General features: G+C 36.9%; 1 protein-coding gene across 4 annotated transcripts in view; it reads left to right on the top strand.

The window, feature by feature from the left end:
- LOC139149886 (centrosomal protein of 128 kDa-like) overlaps nt 1-17,945 on the top strand; it is a 55,918-nt gene extending 37,973 nt beyond the window's left edge. For all 4 annotated transcript variants that reach the window (XM_070721897.1, XM_070721898.1, XM_070721900.1 and 1 more), the window contains 5 exons: nt 449-541; nt 2,334-2,377; nt 4,030-4,268; nt 5,219-5,394; nt 15,663-17,945. In XM_070721897.1, the coding sequence (XP_070577998.1) occupies nt 449-541; nt 2,334-2,377; nt 4,030-4,268; nt 5,219-5,394; nt 15,663-15,686 (576 nt within the window). In that variant the 3' untranslated portion in view covers nt 15,687-17,945. The remainder of the gene's footprint in view (nt 1-448; nt 542-2,333; nt 2,378-4,029; nt 4,269-5,218; nt 5,395-15,662) is intronic.
- The last annotated feature ends 1,454 nt before the right edge of the window (nt 17,946-19,399 follow it).

The raw sequence follows: 19,399 nt of genomic DNA, 5'->3' as shown, positions 1-19,399 counted from the left end.
CACAGTTTTGACATCTTAATATAACAGAGACATATGTGTACAGTTCTGAATGGAATGTTAGTGTTTATAGATCTGTTTTATACAGCACTGTGTTATACACTATACGTGGCATATTTTTGCAGATTTTTAAAATTTTCTTTCTTCATGAGCAGAAAAAAAAGATGCGGTGGGCTTGAATTGAGACAAGGATGAGAAACAAACTTTTTATTTTTCATGGACTTACTGTGATTGTTTGCCCTGATAAATAAACACATTTAATTTTAATAGGTACATTTAAAGCTGTTGTTGCTTTGCTTACTTTTTTAAGAGAGCTGGCAGCATTAAATTGCCTCTGTGGATTCTTTTGGAATTCTTCAAGGTGAACAAATCTTGTACTTGAAAATATACGAACCGTTTGCTCGAGAAATGTCACACCATTGAACTGTCTTTATTTAACACCTGCTTCCAGAGAGCCAGAGCATTAGAAAGAAGCCTGGACTCCATTCCAGACAATGACACAACTGCTATCCCAGAAATACAGAGAGATTTTCAACAATTACAGGTAAGTCACTCCCCTTGGACAACATCAGTACAAGAGCCGACAAAACGACTTTTTCTATCTATCAGTGTCTTTCAAATGAAGTACTCAAAATTTCTGTGGCTGACTATTACGTGCTGGCTTCACCTTTTTTCACAACATTCCCCAGAACACTTAAATGGAATGTACTTCCTTTTTTACAAGGATGTTTGGCATGCAATCATGTGTCACGGTGTGTCTGTATGTCTTTGATGTTTGCCCTCTTGTGTATGTGGGTGTGTACATAAAACCTGTACAAAATTATTAAATATGCAAATTAGGAATTGGCCGAAGTAAAAATGTCTGATGACTTTGTTGTATCATAGTATTTTCTGTGTACATAGCAAGTTTCATCAACTTTGGTTAAGGCAATCAAGATATATAACCCTAATTAGGAAAATTCATTAAATATGCAAATTAGGAATTGGCCGAAGTAAAAATGTCTGATGACTTTGTTGTATCATAGAATTTTCTGTGTACATAGCAAGTTGCATCAACTTTGGTCAAGACAATCAAGATATATAACCCTAATCAAGAAAATTCATTAAATATGCAAATTGGGAATTGTCTGAAGTAAAAATGCTTAATGACTTTCAGTAATGTTAAATTGTGGTATCTTCAATATGCGTACCAAGTTTCATCAATTTTGATTGAGTCAATTCAGATATATATGCCTAATTAGGAAAGTTCATTAAATATGCAAATTAGCAATTGACTTTCATGTCACACCATTATATCTTTCATGATGGATATAGCCTTGTGTGATCAACATTTGTAGCAAATCTCATCCAATTCTGTTCAGCTGTTCTCATTGTATTTGTTTTTTCTAAAATCACTAATTATGCAAATTAGCATGAAATATGCAAGCCACACCTGCCAAAAACTAATCAGCTCTTGCCATTTTCAAACAGAATCTATGTACTTAATTTGATTCTGATCTTATAAGGGGCCGTCGATAATAAACGCTGACACACGACAAACGTAATTCTTTTGTGTAGGGGGAGGGGGTAAAAGCTCATTTCGTTTTGTGTGCATCAAAATTGCATAAGGAATTTATATTGTTTTCGAAGTGCGACCTTGCAGTGAGAACGCAAAAATACCTTCGCGTTCATTGAGAACAGAATGACCACAAAACACAGAGACAGAAAAGACAACGAAAAGACATGAATGTGAAATAAAAACTTGAATGATTTTTCAATGTGAAACATGTATGTGAAACATTTTCCTACGTGTGACATACATTAAAATGGTCTGTCTTAAAAAGTGAAACGCGTAAAGTGGAGGTTTATTAATTAATGTGCCCTTCCGGTATTTTTTCATGGGTGTGCAGATCGGAGATGTAAGTGTGGGTTTGTCAGAAACGGCATCGTAACATGAAATTGATTTTGCATAATAACTTTCGGGAGGGGGTTTCAAGTTAAATGAAGGAATTACTTTTCTTGTGCGTCAGCTTTTATTATCAACGGCCCCTAAGCCGTTCTTGAGATATCGGGCAGATAGACAGACAGACAGACAGACCTCGCTGCAACATTAGCTCATGTGCCTGAATGCATGAGCTTAAAGTAACAGCATCATATAAAGTCTTGACGTCATATTCCCACTTTGTGAAATAAACAAATGATGTGATAGACTGACCATTACTGTAATAAAAGTTAGTTGTTTCAGGCATTCATTAGGTAATGAAAGCACAGTAGTTCTGATCAGTCACCATTAAAATAGTTGCAGTTTTTCTATTTCACCCAATGTTTTTATGTGGTTTTTTTTCTCTTTGAATCAGGAGTTGCAGAGAGAAAGAGAGAGTATTAACGAACGCTACAACAAGTAAGTTTCCAATGTAATTGAGCTTCCTTGAATCTATCCACTGAGAGTAACTGTAAAGATTGTCACTTTTCTTCAACATGATAGGAATATGCAATATTACAACACCGTGCCCCTACAAAACATGATAAGAAGTACAGTGTTTGATCAAAGTAGAGACATGATAGCTTATGCATTTGCAACCTTGCATCCTCTCAACACACCAGACCTAACTGGATGTTCAATCGGTTGAAGTATAAATTTTGACACATGTACACGTTGTGTCGACGATCTTATGAGTGGGCTCGTTGACATGCTTTAGATTGAAAATACCTAATGAGAAGCTGTGACATCAAAATTGTCTCCTTGCGATAAGTTAAGCAAGTAAAGTATGGCAAGATGTGTCATCTTTCTTTCCTAAGATGTGCTTGACATTTCAGGGAAGTTTAGCTTCCTCGAGTCTATCCACTTAGACTGAAACATTCAATTGCGTGCAGGCGCTTCGGCGCACTGCGACCTATGAAAGGATCGTAGGTCTCAGTGCGCCAGAGGACCCGCAGACGACTGAATCTTTCAGTCTACTATCCACTGAGAGTAACTGTAAATATTGTCACTTTTCTTCATCATGATAGGAATATGCAATATTAGAACACCCTGCCCCTACAGAACATGATAAGAAGTACAGTGTTTGAACAAAGTAGAGACGTGATAGCTTATGCATTTGCAACCTTGCATTCTCTCAACACACCAGACCTAACTGGATGTTCAATCGGTTGAAGTATAAATTTTGACACATGTACACGTTGTGTCGGCAATCTTATGAGTGGGCTCGTTGACATGCTTTAGATTGAAAATACCTAATGAGAAGCTGTGACATCAAAATTGTCTCCTTGCGATAAGTTAAGCATGTACAGTCTGGGAAGATGTGTCATCTTATTTTGCTAAGATGTGCTTGACATTTCAGGGAAGGTTGAGGAGCTGATTGTCTACATAGACATTGCATTATAGTCTTCTAAAGGTATTTGTTTTGCCCTCTGTCAAATCTGCCAGTGACAAACAGATGTCTTGCAGTCTTGTCTTTCATCAGAGATTTCTACCGAGGCTCCTTTGATTTTGAAGTCCCCTTTGAGGAAGTCAAGTTTTGATCATGTCTGTCTGTGCATCTGTCTGTAAGCTTTTCTCAGAGATGCCAGGACTGCTTTCAAAGTTGGCAGAAGGACATACCCCTAGGTCATACATATGCTTCTTGATTTGTTTCCCTGATACGATCCAATATGGGTGCCGGGCGGCCACTTTGTTTTATTTTGATATTTATGATATTTTTTCAATCGGGTTCAAACTCACAACATATGGCATCCATTATCTAGCAGTGAATTAACAGACAGAACCGCCCTGCCAAATCCCCACTCGCAAAAAGAGTTGTTCATATAACCGAGCCAAGTTGTTACATTCTATCACACATCGCACACAATCTATATTGAAGTAATGAATACATCGCTTCAACTGAGCAAAAGACAGCCTTGGGGACAATTCTGTACACCAGCAGAGCTATCAACCCAGGGTAGAAAGTATGGCTAGTATTCAATCTGGTTCAAATTCACAACATACAGCATCCATCACCAAGCAGAAACACACTCAATATCAATAAGCAAGTCTTCAATCTGTCACCTGCCTAGGTACAAGGAAACCATCGGAGTCCTTCAGCAGCAGCTTCAGGATGCAAAGAAGACCGCCGAGGACCGCCGTCAGGCACGGCTGGATGCTAGTTTGCAGGCAGCTAGGGTGTCAGGCTGGAGCCCACCCAGTCCAAAGATCAGGCGTCGAGTGCAGATAAGGGACTCTCCACCCACTGTAATCAGGCCCACTTGTGTGCAAAAACCTGTTCACAGTTCACCAGCATCACCAGACACAAGATGTAAGTTGTTTCAACAGTGATGAGAAAGGAAAAAAAGAATTGTCATTGAACTGGTGAATATGTGTTAAAATTGCATGCAAAGGAGTCGCTTCCTTTGTAAAGATATCCGTGCCCTTCAGTAAAAGGCCAGTAGCTGTAACTCTTAATGATTTTTCACACCATTTATGTTTCGTATGTCAATTGCAATTTCTCTGTCTATTCCCCAATGCATGTTGAAACACACTCTTATGTAGCTTGCAAGCACAGCGTCTGTATGCAAAAAATACACTTTTGTTGTTTACATTTGTAGACTGGTTGAATTCGCCTGGCAACAATAACAATGCAGTCCACAACATATGTAGCAGCAGAGATGACAAGCTTACACTGTGTATCTCAACATGCTTTGGCAAGGAAAACAAGAAACTAGTTGACCTTGAAAAACAAAAATAGTGAAAAAAATCATCAAAAGTCACAGCCAAGGGCCATTTATTTTGCTGCTTTGAATGATTACTTGAGTTTGACAGACGTTTTAAGATATGTAGATTGTGTTCTGAATAGAATCCATGACTTTCAGGACACAGCAACAGCTCATCGAAAACGAATAATAGACAATGGCGTGGCAGTGCATTGATGATAATGATATCGTACATTATTACAATCCAGATAATAATCATGACTTAATGAATCTTTAAATCCTTCAACATCAAAAAAATTCCCCAAGATACTGTTTCAAGAAATTGAAGGACAACAGCTGACACTAGCAAGTTATCAGAATGGTGTCGTCTACTTTGAAAACCCCCAGTTTACATTCCTGATAAATGGTTTTCACAGATGTGGGCAACCCAATTTCAACAGGGCCAGGCAAAATAAATCCCAAAGATAACTCTGATGTCAGTGTGCCAACTATGCTGATGACAGGTTGCCTCTTTTCGGTGGCTGTAACAGAGAACTTTTGTACATGTCTTCCACAGATGACAGCAAAGTGCTATCAATGAGTAGTCTTGATGCATCTCCAGTAAACTGGTCGTACAGTCGGAACAGAGTCGGTCTGACTGGGACTGGCAGGAGCTCACCTGATCCCCTTTCCTTATCAGATAACGAATTCAAGCAAAGATTTCTACCTCCGATGCCCAGCTTCTCCTCTGAGGTGACTTTTCATAAACTTTTTTTATGCTACTTAACCCACTTTATGACCAGATGACTCAATCGTCAATGAGTGAAGCGCTACTTTTCTGAAATAACTTTCATAATGTCACTAAGTTGCTGCAAAAGAATGTTAATCCATACTTGGTAACTTCAAAGAGATGTGCCAACTATTTATGCTTTAATGGCTACACTACCGTACATCAGTAGGACTGGACAGTTTTGGGCAGAAGCATTTTCCTTGTGCTTGATGCCCATCCACAGTGAAAAATCAATGATTGGCTTCAATCATAATATGCTGAGCTGGAATCTGGCCAACTGATCACTGGAGCCAGGGTTTATATTCTCAACAAGAAGACCTGCGCGCTGCATAATATTCGGAAGCTCGTGCATATCTATTTCAAACTCATGTCCAGCTAGAGAGCTCAACACACTATTATTTCTAACAGGTCTACAGCTTGAGGTTAATTTTGAGTCTGGTGCAGCTCAATGAACATAGAAGAATGAAGAGTTTGTATAAACAGCGCCAGCGATAAAACAGCAAAATATTTTTTTTATTTCTTTTTTGAGCATTTTGCACGTAAAAATTCTTCAAGTTCGATGTGTAATTGATGTGTTGCGTTACCGTATTGTATGGAATCAACCGTGTATACACACGTTCTGACATGTTCTATTTAGAATTTGTGTTGAGGCTAGGCTCTTGAACCATCGTCCCAACTGCTCATCGTAATAACGACATTTTACACTTGTATTTATCTTTATCATATTATGATTAGATTATAAATGGTGCGTTTGGGTATTTGATTGCTGATATAAGACCTCTGGGGTGAAAATTTGTACATTTGAGTGAAATAATCACCTCGCTTGGCTTGGTGATTATTTCCCTCCATATATGCTAAATTTCACCCGGGAGGTCTCATATCCACAACCAAATACCCTCGCTTGCCATTTATAACCTCAATTTAATCTAGGTGACTGAATTGTTTTAAGGTAGCATGCACCCTGGGGACAGGTGGTCAGACTCAAATTTTTACCAGACTTTTCTGATCTGCCACTTGAAGGGTCTTGTTTAGAAGCTCTTTGAGCAAATCAATCATGGAGTTAATTCAGGGAATACAGCCATTCAGAATTTCAAATATCAGTAAATTTAAGGCAATTTGTTTCTCTGGCAGTTTACATTATAATCTCATTTGCATATTTAATGAATTTCTATAATTAGGCTCTTTACCAATACTGAGTTCAATTTTGACCAGACCTCTGCTGTACATTGATAATATTTAGATCTAGGTATGTTGTAAGTTTTATGGGTATGACATTTTAATTATAAGCTCATCTACATATTTAATGAATTTCTGTAATTGACTATATGTCAATACTGATTGCACCAATTTTGACTGGACCTCTGTTATTAATTTATCATACTCAGGTCTACTTTTATTGTACGTTTTAATGAACTCAGCATTCAAATTATCAGCTCATTTGCATATTTACAGAAATTCTGTGAGTAGGTCATATATCAAAACTGAATGAACTGCATTTGATTGAACTTCTGAGGTACATTGGTTATACTGAGATTTATTTATGCTCAAAGTTTGATGATTGTGACATCTCATAATTACTCATTTACACATTCAGTGAATTTTGTAATTAGGCCATCTATCAAGGCAGAATGCACTGAAATTGATTAGGCTTCTAGAGCAGAATGTTTTAGGTGTACTGAAAGTGTGGCCCTTGTGACACACTCATTATTAGCTTATATTCATAATTAATCACTCTGTAATTAGGCTATTATCAAATTAAATGCAATGATTTAGATCAGACTTATATGATACACTTGACAAACTCAGTTATACCTATACTGAAAGTTTGATGACCATAATAGCTTATTTGCATATTTAATGAAATTCTGTAATTACACTAAAGTGTCAAATGTTGAGCTGCTGAATTTGATCAGACCTCTAAAGCACAGTAGCTATACTTACATTTAACGCTGCATTACTAAGTTCATACTGGATGTTGATGGGTATAACCAGTGTTCGAAATAATCGGTGGCAATGGTGGCATTTGCCACCAAAAATTGTCAATCTGCCGCCAAAATTGTTTTCTGGTGGTATTTTTTCTGCCACTAAATTTTGGGTCATCATGTCATCGATCCTACGGCTTGAATAAAGGAACACTGAAGGAACACGCTTTGTCTGACAGCGGAAAAACTCATTAGCAAAAAAACCCAAAAAACAAACTAATTGCGACATTTTGGCATGATGAAAACACAGCGTAAATCCAAACTTTTGATTGGCTAATCTCCACATCGATGACAGCAGCTTTTGTACACTTGACATGTTGTTGCCCTCTGTGATAGCCGCATATGCAGTCATACCGCACAAGATAAAAGCATGTTGTGACATTTTGAAAACAAAGCCAAACTGCAGCCTGCATGAATTAAATAATGATAAATACTTGCAATTCAATAGCCAGTACAGGGCTCAAAAATTCCTATTGCTCGACGACCGTGGCTGGTGAATTTTGCGTTCGGGCAAGTAAAATCAATATTCCTCCCGTCTGACGGGCAAGTGCACCAGCGGTTGAATTAACTTAGCTCTGGACAATTCAAGCTTGAAAACGTATTTCATTAGGTCTGTACACGCCTACAATCATTGTAAGTCCTTCAACTCTCTGAAGTTTTTTTCTGAAAACCCTTGAAATCCGCCCGACATCGCAAAATAATCGTTCTTGCTGTTGTAAAACACAAAAAGTCGTAAAAATAGAGTTTTGCGACATGTTCTCTCCGACGACACGGAGTGAACTCACTGTTTTGTATGTGTGCCGTAAAGTGGTATGCTCTTGACAGTGGTTGCCATTCTCTTTGTGATGCTTTGTGCAAGTGTACGAGTCGTATCGGCTTCACGCGATAGTGTAATTGCATCATGTGCTTGGTAAATGGATGTAAACTTATTCGAAGCCATGGATCTCGGCAATGCTTACTGTTCAATGTTAATCAACACCCTGTTGAAAAAGTACAAGTTTACATTGTAGTCGAAACGGGCTCAGTCGACCAAGGAGGCTACATATTGCAGCTACGTAGTGCGTGAGATGCAGACAGTTTCAAATTACGTGACCTTGGTTGTTAGGAATCGGCTCTCACTTACAGAAAACAAATCTGCACTGAAGACTAACGAAACTTGAATCTGCTCTCTTGACGAATACATTTTATCAAAATAAAACTTTGAACACTGCTGTGCTCAGTGAGCAAACATGTAAACAGGTAAAAGGGTTGCAGATGTACATGTGCGTGTGCATTGGAAGATAAACAATACTACTAGCAGAGCAGTTGTTTGTGATCTCAGCGTGATAATAAACAGCAGCAGCCAGCCATGCACATTGTAAATCACACAATCTTATTACTCTAATGCAAAGATTTTAATTTGGATTAGGTTGTGGAAAAATTCCAAATTCAAAGATGTTTTCGAGATGGCCAAATCTACAGAAAAGACTAAAGTATTCTCACATTTCTTCTGCTACATTTCAGATTTGGTAATAGTCCTTCATTTTAACAAGATGTACATGTAGTTCATGTTTGAATCTGTTTTTTCCCTCTTTGAATTCACTTCATATGGCCAAACTCTTGCTCTCTGTTACAAATTACTGGTAAATTTATTATAAATTTAGGGCAATTAAGTAATTTTTCCTCTCGGGCAAGTAAAAATGAAATTCATGTGTCCCACGGTTAGTAAGTTTGAAAATTTTTTTTCGAGGCCTGCAGTATGGGTTGACTTTTTGTGACGTGTACTCACCATATTTTCAAGAATTTATAAATTAGAATGAGTATGTGGCAATGACAAAATGTTGTATTATACCGATCACATGATGTGTTAAACTGCCACCAGATTTTTCATAATTGCCACCTGATTTTATATCCGGTGGCAAACTTTTGCCACAAGAAATAAAAAAGTATTTCTATCCCTGGGTATAACATCTCACAATTAGCTCATTTGCATATGTTTAACTTTGTATAAGTAGGCCATGAAAAAAAAAAGTCGAATGCAGTGGATTTCATCGGACTTCCAAGGTACATTTGACATCCTTACTGTTGCTTATGCTGAAAGTCTGATGAACATGACATGAGTATCATACTCACACTTTGGCATGTGTGAAGTTAGATGAGTTTGACAAATCACAATGAGTTCATTTGCATATCTACAAATGACCAACTGCATGCAGGCAACTATCAAAGCTGAGTACCCTGACTTTAAACAAGTACATCGCTGATAAATGACCTCTGTTTACCTGAACCCTTATGAGCATGATGAGAAAGTAAAACAGGTTTGTGTACAGCATACACAAACATGTATAAATGCCAATAATTTTTTTAATGTTGCTTCTATACCATGTATCTAATGCATTCCTTTTTGGCACACGGTTTCCACCTTAGTCTTACTTTGATTTTTAGCTCCCATATATGCATATGTATATATGCAAATGGGAGGTATTCGTATAAGGTGGAAAAATGTTGTCTGTATGTATGTATGTATGTACGTATGTATGTATGTATGTATGTCCGTCCACATCAAAAACTCCTAAACCGTAGCACCTACTGTCTTAGTATTTGGTGTACAGGTGCACCTAGGGGTGGAGATGTGAATTTATTCAAATGAACATGTCAGTGCCAAAAATATGCAAATGAGGGGAAAAAAAGGAAAAATCCTGCAAATGGCTAAAACTTAGTAAGCATTGGTCAGATTTGGTTGAAACTTGGTATGCAGATTTCTTTAGGTATTCTAAATTATGTGTGCAAAAATTGGGATGAAATTTGCATGTTTGTATTTTTAGGGTATTTTTTTCCTTTTTTAGTCAAAAAAATCTTGTTCTCTGAAATCGCTCGTCTGATTGCTATGAAACTTGATATTCATGTTCCTCAGTATGACCTCAGTCATGCTTGTACAAATTGTATTGATATTGTCATATTTGTAATTTTGGGGCAATTTTCCCAATTTTTGATAAAAAAAATTTTTATCCAAAAACTACTGATTTGATAGCTTTGATATTTGGTATACAGGTATCTAAGATTAATCTCAATATAATGTATTGAAGGTATGTTGAAACTGGCAATTTTTATTTTATTTTTGGGGCAATTTTTGCCTTTTTTGGTCAAAAAAATTTTCTCCTAAAACTTCTGATCTGGTAGCTTTGATATCTAGTGTACAGGTTCCTAGGGTTTATGTTAATTAGATATATTTAAAATTAGGATGAAATCTGCAATTTTGTATTTTGGGGGCAATTTTTTCATTTTTGGTAAAAAAAATTGTTTCTCAAAATTTACCAGTGTGATTGCTTTGATATTTAGTAAACCAGTTCTTAGGGTTTTTGTTAATAAGATATATTGAAATTAAGTTGAAATCCGGAATTTTGAATTTTTGGGGCAACTTTGCGAAACTGTTAGTGTTACTGGGATATCTTTCATTTTGTATTTTTAAGATTTTTTTTGGTAATTTTATACCTACTGGAACTAAGAGTATATAATGTGGTGATTTAGTAAGCATTCGATATGGTAAACTGTATTTGGTGTTGAAATGCAGTAAAAAAATCCTGGCAGATTTTGAAAAATTCCGAACAAATGCCAATAAAAAATTCAGCCAGAGAAGGTTTGACAAAAAGAAAAGGTGGGAGAGTGGGGAAAAAAGAATGTACAATGGATTGGATAAAAAGATAATGTACCTCATCGATCTTCCAGACACCGTCCCTTATCAAATGGTCCACCCCGATGTTTTTTTGTGCGCAATTAACCATGCAGTGTATTTTAGTTTAAGATGTCAAGTTAGGTAAGGATTCGAAAGGAATAGTCAAGTTCACCACAGTTTAACTTTATCTCTTGTGTCATCATCCTTGTGTATTCATTGGTTAAGTTTGTAAGTTGTTCAGATGTGGATGCACCAGCTGTTCTGGAAGAAAACAATGTTTACTTTTCCATGTAGGGTTTCTGAGTTGATGATTGTATGTTGAAATTTCTCCATGTATCTGGTGTATGGGCAAAGTGTAAACATTGGTTGCATGTTATGTATTTCAGTCTGTGTCAAATATTGTAAATGAAAAAATCAAGAACAGTTTGCTGTGTGCTTGTAAAAGATAACATATTTGTCAATACATAAACTGCCTTGCAGATTGATTGTCTTAAAGATTATCACAGAAGTAGAAAAGGAAAGAAACTAATCAAATTGCTGTAACATATTCACTCTCAGTGCCTGTATAGGCCTATACTTGACTATTTTATGATTACTTTCAGCTGTTTGTTTTATCTTTGCTACTCTCCATGGGCCAAGGCACACTTTGGGTCAATGTCATCACTCTGTGCCAGTCTGTGTATGTCAGTCTGTCTGTATATGTATGTCCATGTTTCATACAATTGTTGACTTGTTTTGATAAATATATGGGAGCGAACAGTGATGTTGTCACCATTTTTTATGTAAACATTTCTTATCATCACCCTTTCATCATTTGCTCATATCAAAAGCTTACCGCACACATTATAATCACACTTATGGGAGAATAGTACCTGTTGATTATTTTTATTTTACATGTCAACTGCAAGTTCTTGTCGACATGTCGTGTTCCCCAAAGCGTGTTCATATGCCCACTCTTCATTATTATCATAATGTGTATATGTATAATGAGCACTGTGTACATTTGAATTTTACACCCAAACATTAAAAAATTTAAGTCCTGACTAAAATTAACTTGTCAACGATGACAATGCACTTCATACAGAAACAAGTGGAGTTGACAATTTGAATACAGTATATCTGTGCATTTCTTTTGGGAGTAAACCAAGAAAATAGTAAGACATTAAAGGCACAGAAGCTGTAACTTTTGATGACATTTTACAAGTTATATGTTTTATGTCAACTATAGTTGCTTGTTCGACTCCCAAAAGCATGTTGAGATACACAGTATTCAGCTTGTCAACACAGCCTGTACATGTGTATAGTGAATTGTTATTGTTAACAAATGAATTTCAGTCTAGACTGAATTTTTTAATACATGTTCAAGTCAAGACTAAAATCCATAGGTAAACAATAACAATGCAAATTTCACATATACATACTGTGTTGACAAGCTGCATGATGGGTGTTTGAACACGCTTCAGGACTACAACAAGAACTTGCAGATAAAATACAAAATAAAAATAGTGGGGAAAAAACCATCAAAAGTTACAGCTACTGTCCCTGTTTTGAGTTTAATAATGTTAGACATCATTGCCTATAACACCTACTGCTGATGTGCTCGGTACACATGTACACTCTAATATCAATGCCATTATTTTCATGATCATCAGATAATTGGGCTGTTCACGGTTACAGGTTTGTTACTAAATATAGCTGTACGCGCGCGACATCGCACACGCAGCTTGAAATGCGGACAATTTTATCAATGTTGCATACGTGGCCGTTTTTGCAGCTAGTACTCAAAGTCGTGAATATGTTTTTTAGTATTCATTGTTACACTAGCAGTCACCCACTGAGATGTATTTTCGTCGTTCTTGCATGCGTAATTTTCAAAAGCGTTATATGAAAATGCAGACAAATATTTATTTTTGCATATTAATGAGAGAACAGTGACGTTAACTGTGAACGGCCCTATAGGGTCCTTCCAATCTTTGTACTGCATTTAGAAACACATTTCCTTGCACATGTACGGCTTCTGTAGTACCAAATATCATCTGCTTTCCACTTGAAGCAGTCTTTCAAATTAGAGTAAAGCCCATGCCAGATAAAATCAGTGTATACAAAACGCAGCTTGGTGTGCATATGAATTAAGTATACTCACAAAAGCACTGTAGGCAGTAATTGAGATCACTTGGACAAAATGTCCCAGAGTCATTATTCAGAGGCATTCATTTTGTCACGATTTCTTCGTCCTCCTGATGTAACCAATTAGGTGTAATACATCTGCACTGCTCGACCCCACGTTTGAGTTCTTCATCAGTGAGCTCAAATGTTCATGGTAGTCATTTTTGGTACCCGTACGCCAGAGGCGCACTAGGAGGCTTATCTCATCACTCTGTCAGTCTGTTGTATGTCTGTGCTGTCTGTCCATACGTCTGTAGACCAAATTTGTGGAGCTCATAACTAAAAAAAAAATTATTGCACCAAATATGACTATCTTATTATGAGGAGTGTTCGGATGATTATCTAGAACTAAGTGGAATCTCGCAGATGTAACTTGCAGAATTTATAAGATATTATAATATTATGATTTTTCATAAATGCTCACTAGTACAGCTAAGAGAACTATCGTAACGCATCACTCTATCAGATAAATCCCACAGACTCTATGGTTTAAGCTGTTTCATATTTTAGAAGAAGAATAATTTTACTGCAGAGTTCATCTGTCACTGACCTGAACCTCAGTTGACAGAACGACTGCTCACATTGTGTGCATCATTTGCGACTCTCTACTCATCCTGTCTTAGTCAAAGCTGGGGCTTTTGCTGAAATGTTACCCTGTCCCGTACAAACCTGGTACCTGCTGTACAACAAAATCCCGATATGAAAACCTAGCATTGTCGCAGACCACCTGTTTCCAGTTAGAAAGATTGTTGCATGAAAAGCATGAACATTTTCAATGAAAGTTGGCACTAAAACTGTCCATGTACCGTAGTGACTTTTACAGGTCCAATGCGTACGAACAATAATTTGATTGTGTACCATTTGCTACCGCTAAATAAGTGTCTGAGAAGAAATTAGCTTTATACAGAAAATAAGGAAAACATCCTCACAAACGTAAATGTACAGATTTGATGATAGTTTGAGTTAACCTGATTTCATATGTAAAATTCACCAGGAAATAATGAATTTAAGGTAGAAAGTGCCTCGGGGACAAATATTTGGACTCTCAAACTTCTACAATTCTTCTCTGATATACCACTTGTGGGGGGTTCATTTTAAAGCTCTTGGTGTAAGAAAACTTTTCACTGGCTTAGTTTTTCGAAATTCGAAAATGTTATTTTTCTCCATAGAGTTAACACAGGGATGGCGGCCATTTTTAATTTCAAATATCGGTAAATCTTGGGTTATTTGCTTCTGTAGAACCAAAATTTGCCTGGTGACCCCCGATTTTTATTCTTGGTTTTGAAAGAAAATGGTTGAAAGATTCCTTAAGGAAAGTTTGAGCAAAAGTTTAAGTCTTTCACTTTCAAGGTGCATACTACCTTAATTCTGAAAGCTGTCTGTTCAGTAGTTTGACCAAGGAGGGTATGTGTGAATTTGTTTAACTTAAACATGTAAGAAAGAGTCATGCTAAGGTATCAAAAAATGAAATTTAATATCTATCGGTTTGAAAGTACTTAATCTTTTACCAAAGTAGCACATTGGCCCCAAAACACAATATGGTATTTTCAACATCATTAGAACAAATCTGAATGTGGTCATCCATAAGAATCAAGAAATAGAGTTTGAAAGCTATTGAGAAAGGAGTTTCAGAGAATATAATAACCTTTGATCAACTTTACAAAATTTGCACCCAAACACTAGTATGAATATATTGAGGCGATTCCTATGAGCTTGACTTTTTTCTGGAAAAGAAGTTTCAGAGAAGAAGAGGTCTTTCCACTCAAAATGATTAAGGCATAACCTCCAAAACTACAAATGTGGAAATTTTCCAGTTCTTCAAATCTGAGTGAGGCCATCCCTAGGAATGCACAAAGCCAAACTTTGAAAACTGTCTTGCGTATGGACACGGAGAAGATAAGAAAAGTTTACAAAGAGATGAGAAAAAAACCACCGTTAGGCTTAGCAGCCTGTCATTCAAGAGCTTACTAAAAACTGGCAAGCAGTGTAGAGGAAGTGAATAAGTCTATTTTTTATGAAAATTAGCATGTTTCTTCACTTTGTGGATTGATTTCCGGTCAATACAGTGTATAAGATACTTGCTGCGCAAAACCCAAGAGAGCACTTGACTTAGAAATTAACATTAAAGAAATGTCAAAGTGGATCATATCAAGTGTTTTGTCATTTACTATAATTATTCTCAATGCCAGACTGTTTTTGAAGCAATGGCGTGAATTTTTCTTCTCAGCTACCCACCCACTCCACCCCTTCAACTTTGGGCCATATGGCATAGAGTGACAGTGTTCTAATTGCCAGCCCTTGGGAGCAATCTAAAGGTATAGTTTCAGTTCTCTGAAGAGAGGAAACTCTTCTACAAATTTCTTCAGGAACAGTATCTCATTGTCATAGACTCATTTGCGTTATATTAAAGACTTTCTACTTGTTATTTCAGCCTGAGCGTGAGCTCATATCCTGAGGGACCACCATTCCATGAGGCAAGCCTTTAGAATTGCCGGAATGAACACGCACTCATTAGGACCTAATAGATGAGGAAGACAGCCTTGAAGACGTACAACCAAGCAATTCAACAAAAAACCGGATGGCTCCAATTAAAGAAATTTTCCCAGACTGATAAAAAGTTCAAAGGCATTACAGTGTATGTCATTTTACCAGCAATTGAAGCCAGAGCAATCTCAGTCAGGGAAAAAGTCTGTATTTCCTGATTTTGAGTATCACATTACGGTCACTTGAACAGCATCTAAGTAAAAGAACCTTGTTATCTATGTTCAGTCACTGACCTTGCCAGTGCTGCTGAACCTTTCTAGTGATTTATTTTTGTAAAAGAGACACAATTCCCAACAAGATACAAAGAGGAAGCGGATGTTCCAAGGAGTCTAAAATGCATTTGAAGGCGAAAGATCTGCAAGGTATCAATATCATGAGGTATACACACAGTGATGGGTGTGCAGTGTCACAAAACATCCCCCTCTGGATCAACATTTCCAGTTAAAATCGATAATACCCATAGGGTCCTCAGAGGTTTCGTGTGACTGAAGAATGACAACTTATCTGTTGTGGAATCCAATGTAATGTTCAATGAGATTGTCACCAGCAATAAATGCAACTGAAATTGTTTAGATGAGAAAAAAATGTACATCTCTAATGGCAGGTCTTTCTGGAGAGATCTTCCAAATGTGAAAGACAATTTGATCATTGTATTTGATCAGGTTAGCTAATCAGTTTGATCATCATCATCAAGTCTGGGTCTGTGGGATTCTCATTACATGAAGCCCTCATGTGGACATTGTTTTAACTCCTGTTTCTGGCTAACTTGGCATATATACCCACAAATCTCCGGTGGTGCTATCTTTTATTATGCAGTTTCCATCAGTGTGGTGCTGTTTTGAAAATGTATTTCTTCTTCTACTCCCAAACTCATGTTGAAATGCCTAGTGTTAAACTTGTCAGCACAGCCGTTGTGCATTCAACATCCAACGTTATTCTTGACAATTGAATTTTAGTCCAGACAAAAATTCATTTGTCAACAAGAAATTGCATCCTGTACATAATGTGTTGCCTTTGCAAGAATAAGCCTTTTAATTTCCACATACTTTAAAGGTATACAGTCACCTGTAATATAAATATGCCCATATATGGTCAAAGGGCCGTTCCTTGGTATTCAAAATGCCCATGTGAGGGCGCTGTTTTTAAAAAGCGGCCACCCTCTTAAAATCTGTGATTGGTTAGATTTTCTCTTTCCATGGTAACTGTGGCAAAATTGGAGCAGGTGACAGTATACCTTTAAGGACAAGAGGAAGAAAGTGTGCTTTGTCCCTGAACAAAAATATTGAAATTATTGTCAATAGTTACAGCTATTTTCCATACTTTCCATGAAATCCATGTCTGTGTGTGTCTCTTGTTTTCTGTTGTAAGTCTTATGTATAAACGAAGTATACTTTTGCATGTTACTTTTAACTTAGAGGGATGAGAAAGGGCAGAATGTTTCAATTTTGTAATTAAATGAGATCCACTATTTTTATACAGATTTGAAATGATACATGAACTGTCCATATTTTTTTAATGAAATTCATTCTTAGGGATACATATAAGTTATCAAAAAAAGATATTCTAGTTGCACAGGTCATCAGAGCCATCTACCCAAAGTGGAAATGGAAGAGAAAAGTGCCATAATTTAACCAAAAAATGTTTTTTAAGGACATCAAATGACGGTAATGAATGGACAAATGTCTACATGTAATTCACAAATTTGATAAGTACTATGTAAATTATCTTGAACAATACAATATAGATAATTACATTTCAAATATAAAAAAGAATCAAAACTTTGAATGGCTCATTTTAGTATCTATATTTTAAATTACTGCTTTTCTGATTGGTGCTTAACTATGTCACGTATGTCAATATTATTTTATTTGACACCGTAGGACTTTACTCCACGATTCCTATCCATATTGTAACTGTTGATGTCTTTCCATTTATTGAAAATCTATTTTAATATGTAATTTAAAATGCTATTTGTCATGTATTCTTATTCTGCATTGTTGTTTTCCCATATTTTTTTTTTGGGGGGGGGGGGACAAATCAAGAATCAAATCAAAGTATTATGTACATAGTTTGCAATAATTGAGACAATATCATTCTGCATATATTTTTATGGAACGTCTGAAAAATTTTCATTGTAAGAATAAAATACATGCGTCATATTGTGCTGCAAGCAATGGGGATGTATTTTTATTATCTTTTTTTATTTATTTATTCAGTCCATCATCCAACAGGCGTTAGCCCAATTACAGGATGAGGTATGCATGACCCACTAACCCCCAATGGAGCACTGAGGAGTAAAGTGCCTTGCTCAAGGGCACAACACCGTCTGGAGTTTCGAACTCACCATCCTCTGACAGTCCGTTACTCTGGACTTACCGGGTCTTGAATTCACCACCCTCTGACAGTGAGTCCGTTACCCTAACCACTGAGCCACGGTGCCTCATAACTTTCTGAGCAAAACGCCCACGTCATACATGAGCGTTGGTGAGCGATTATGCGATTTGTTTTCATGGTTACAGATCCCAGTATCAAGAAGAGATGGCTTACAGTTCTAAAGTCTTTACCTTTCACAAACGTTAAATGAAGCAAATCGGTCAAGGTTATGGCTCTAGACATCAGAAAATTGAGAAAAATGGCCGCCTATGGGCTATATTGGAACGTATCGTAAAACAGATCGGCTTGCATATGGAGGACAACGGGTTAATGCTCTTATATCAACTTTGAAAATCGCCCCAGACATGTTCTAAAGACACAAACAAATTTAAATTTGACTCAAATAGCCGGCCATATTGAATAGTCTAATCTGACTTGTATATACTTGTGTATACTTGTGACTTGTATATGGGATAGGGTTACGTCCTTATTATCAACTTCGAAAGAAATCGGCACAGGCATCTCCGGGAAAAGCCTCCCGTACGAACTAAAAAAAATATTTGCATGACTCCAAGTTCTTATCATATACCTATGCCCATATCGCTTCACCACAGTGACGTTTACTGTAAAATATCAGCTGTGATATTTCAAGGTAAACGTCATCGAGATACACGATAAACGTCATCGGTTTTGGAGTGTTCCCGAACTACAATTTAGGTTTGACGGTAGCAAACAAAATGGCTGCCGCTCTCCGACTACAAAGCGATGTTGCCGACGTTAAAATTTGCAGGGTTTTGAGGAACAATGATATTTCGGGTTGCTAATTACGGAAATAACATGTTGAGTCCTGTAATGTTCCCCATGCTTTTTCTATTAAAGTTCTTGCATTTTTTGAACAAGCTCTAGCAAATATTTCGCCGTTCGCAATTCGCACGGGACGGTCTATCCATGGAGGTAGTAGAGACCTCTATGGTCTACCGTACCTCCGAACGTAGCTGGTGAGCGCGTGGCGTGACCCAGTTGACATGGCAACTATCAGTGTAAACAAAGAAAATGGTAGACAAAATTTCTTGGAGATGTCTGGGCCGATTTCTTCAATATTTGCTGCCTAAAGAACTCTGCTGAATATAATGTAGCTCTGCGACAATATATGTGAAGGATATCAAGAGCAAGAGTTGGTTAATCATCATTAGGCTAATAGACTTCTCATTAAATAAAAGCTTCCCCGTTATATCTCACTATTACATAAGG

This window comes from Ptychodera flava, chromosome 14 (assembly GCF_041260155.1).
Source record: "Ptychodera flava strain L36383 chromosome 14, AS_Pfla_20210202, whole genome shotgun sequence".
NCBI classification, from domain to species: domain Eukaryota; kingdom Metazoa; phylum Hemichordata; class Enteropneusta; family Ptychoderidae; genus Ptychodera; species Ptychodera flava.
This window is presented reverse-complemented; position numbering and strand designations above follow the sequence as displayed.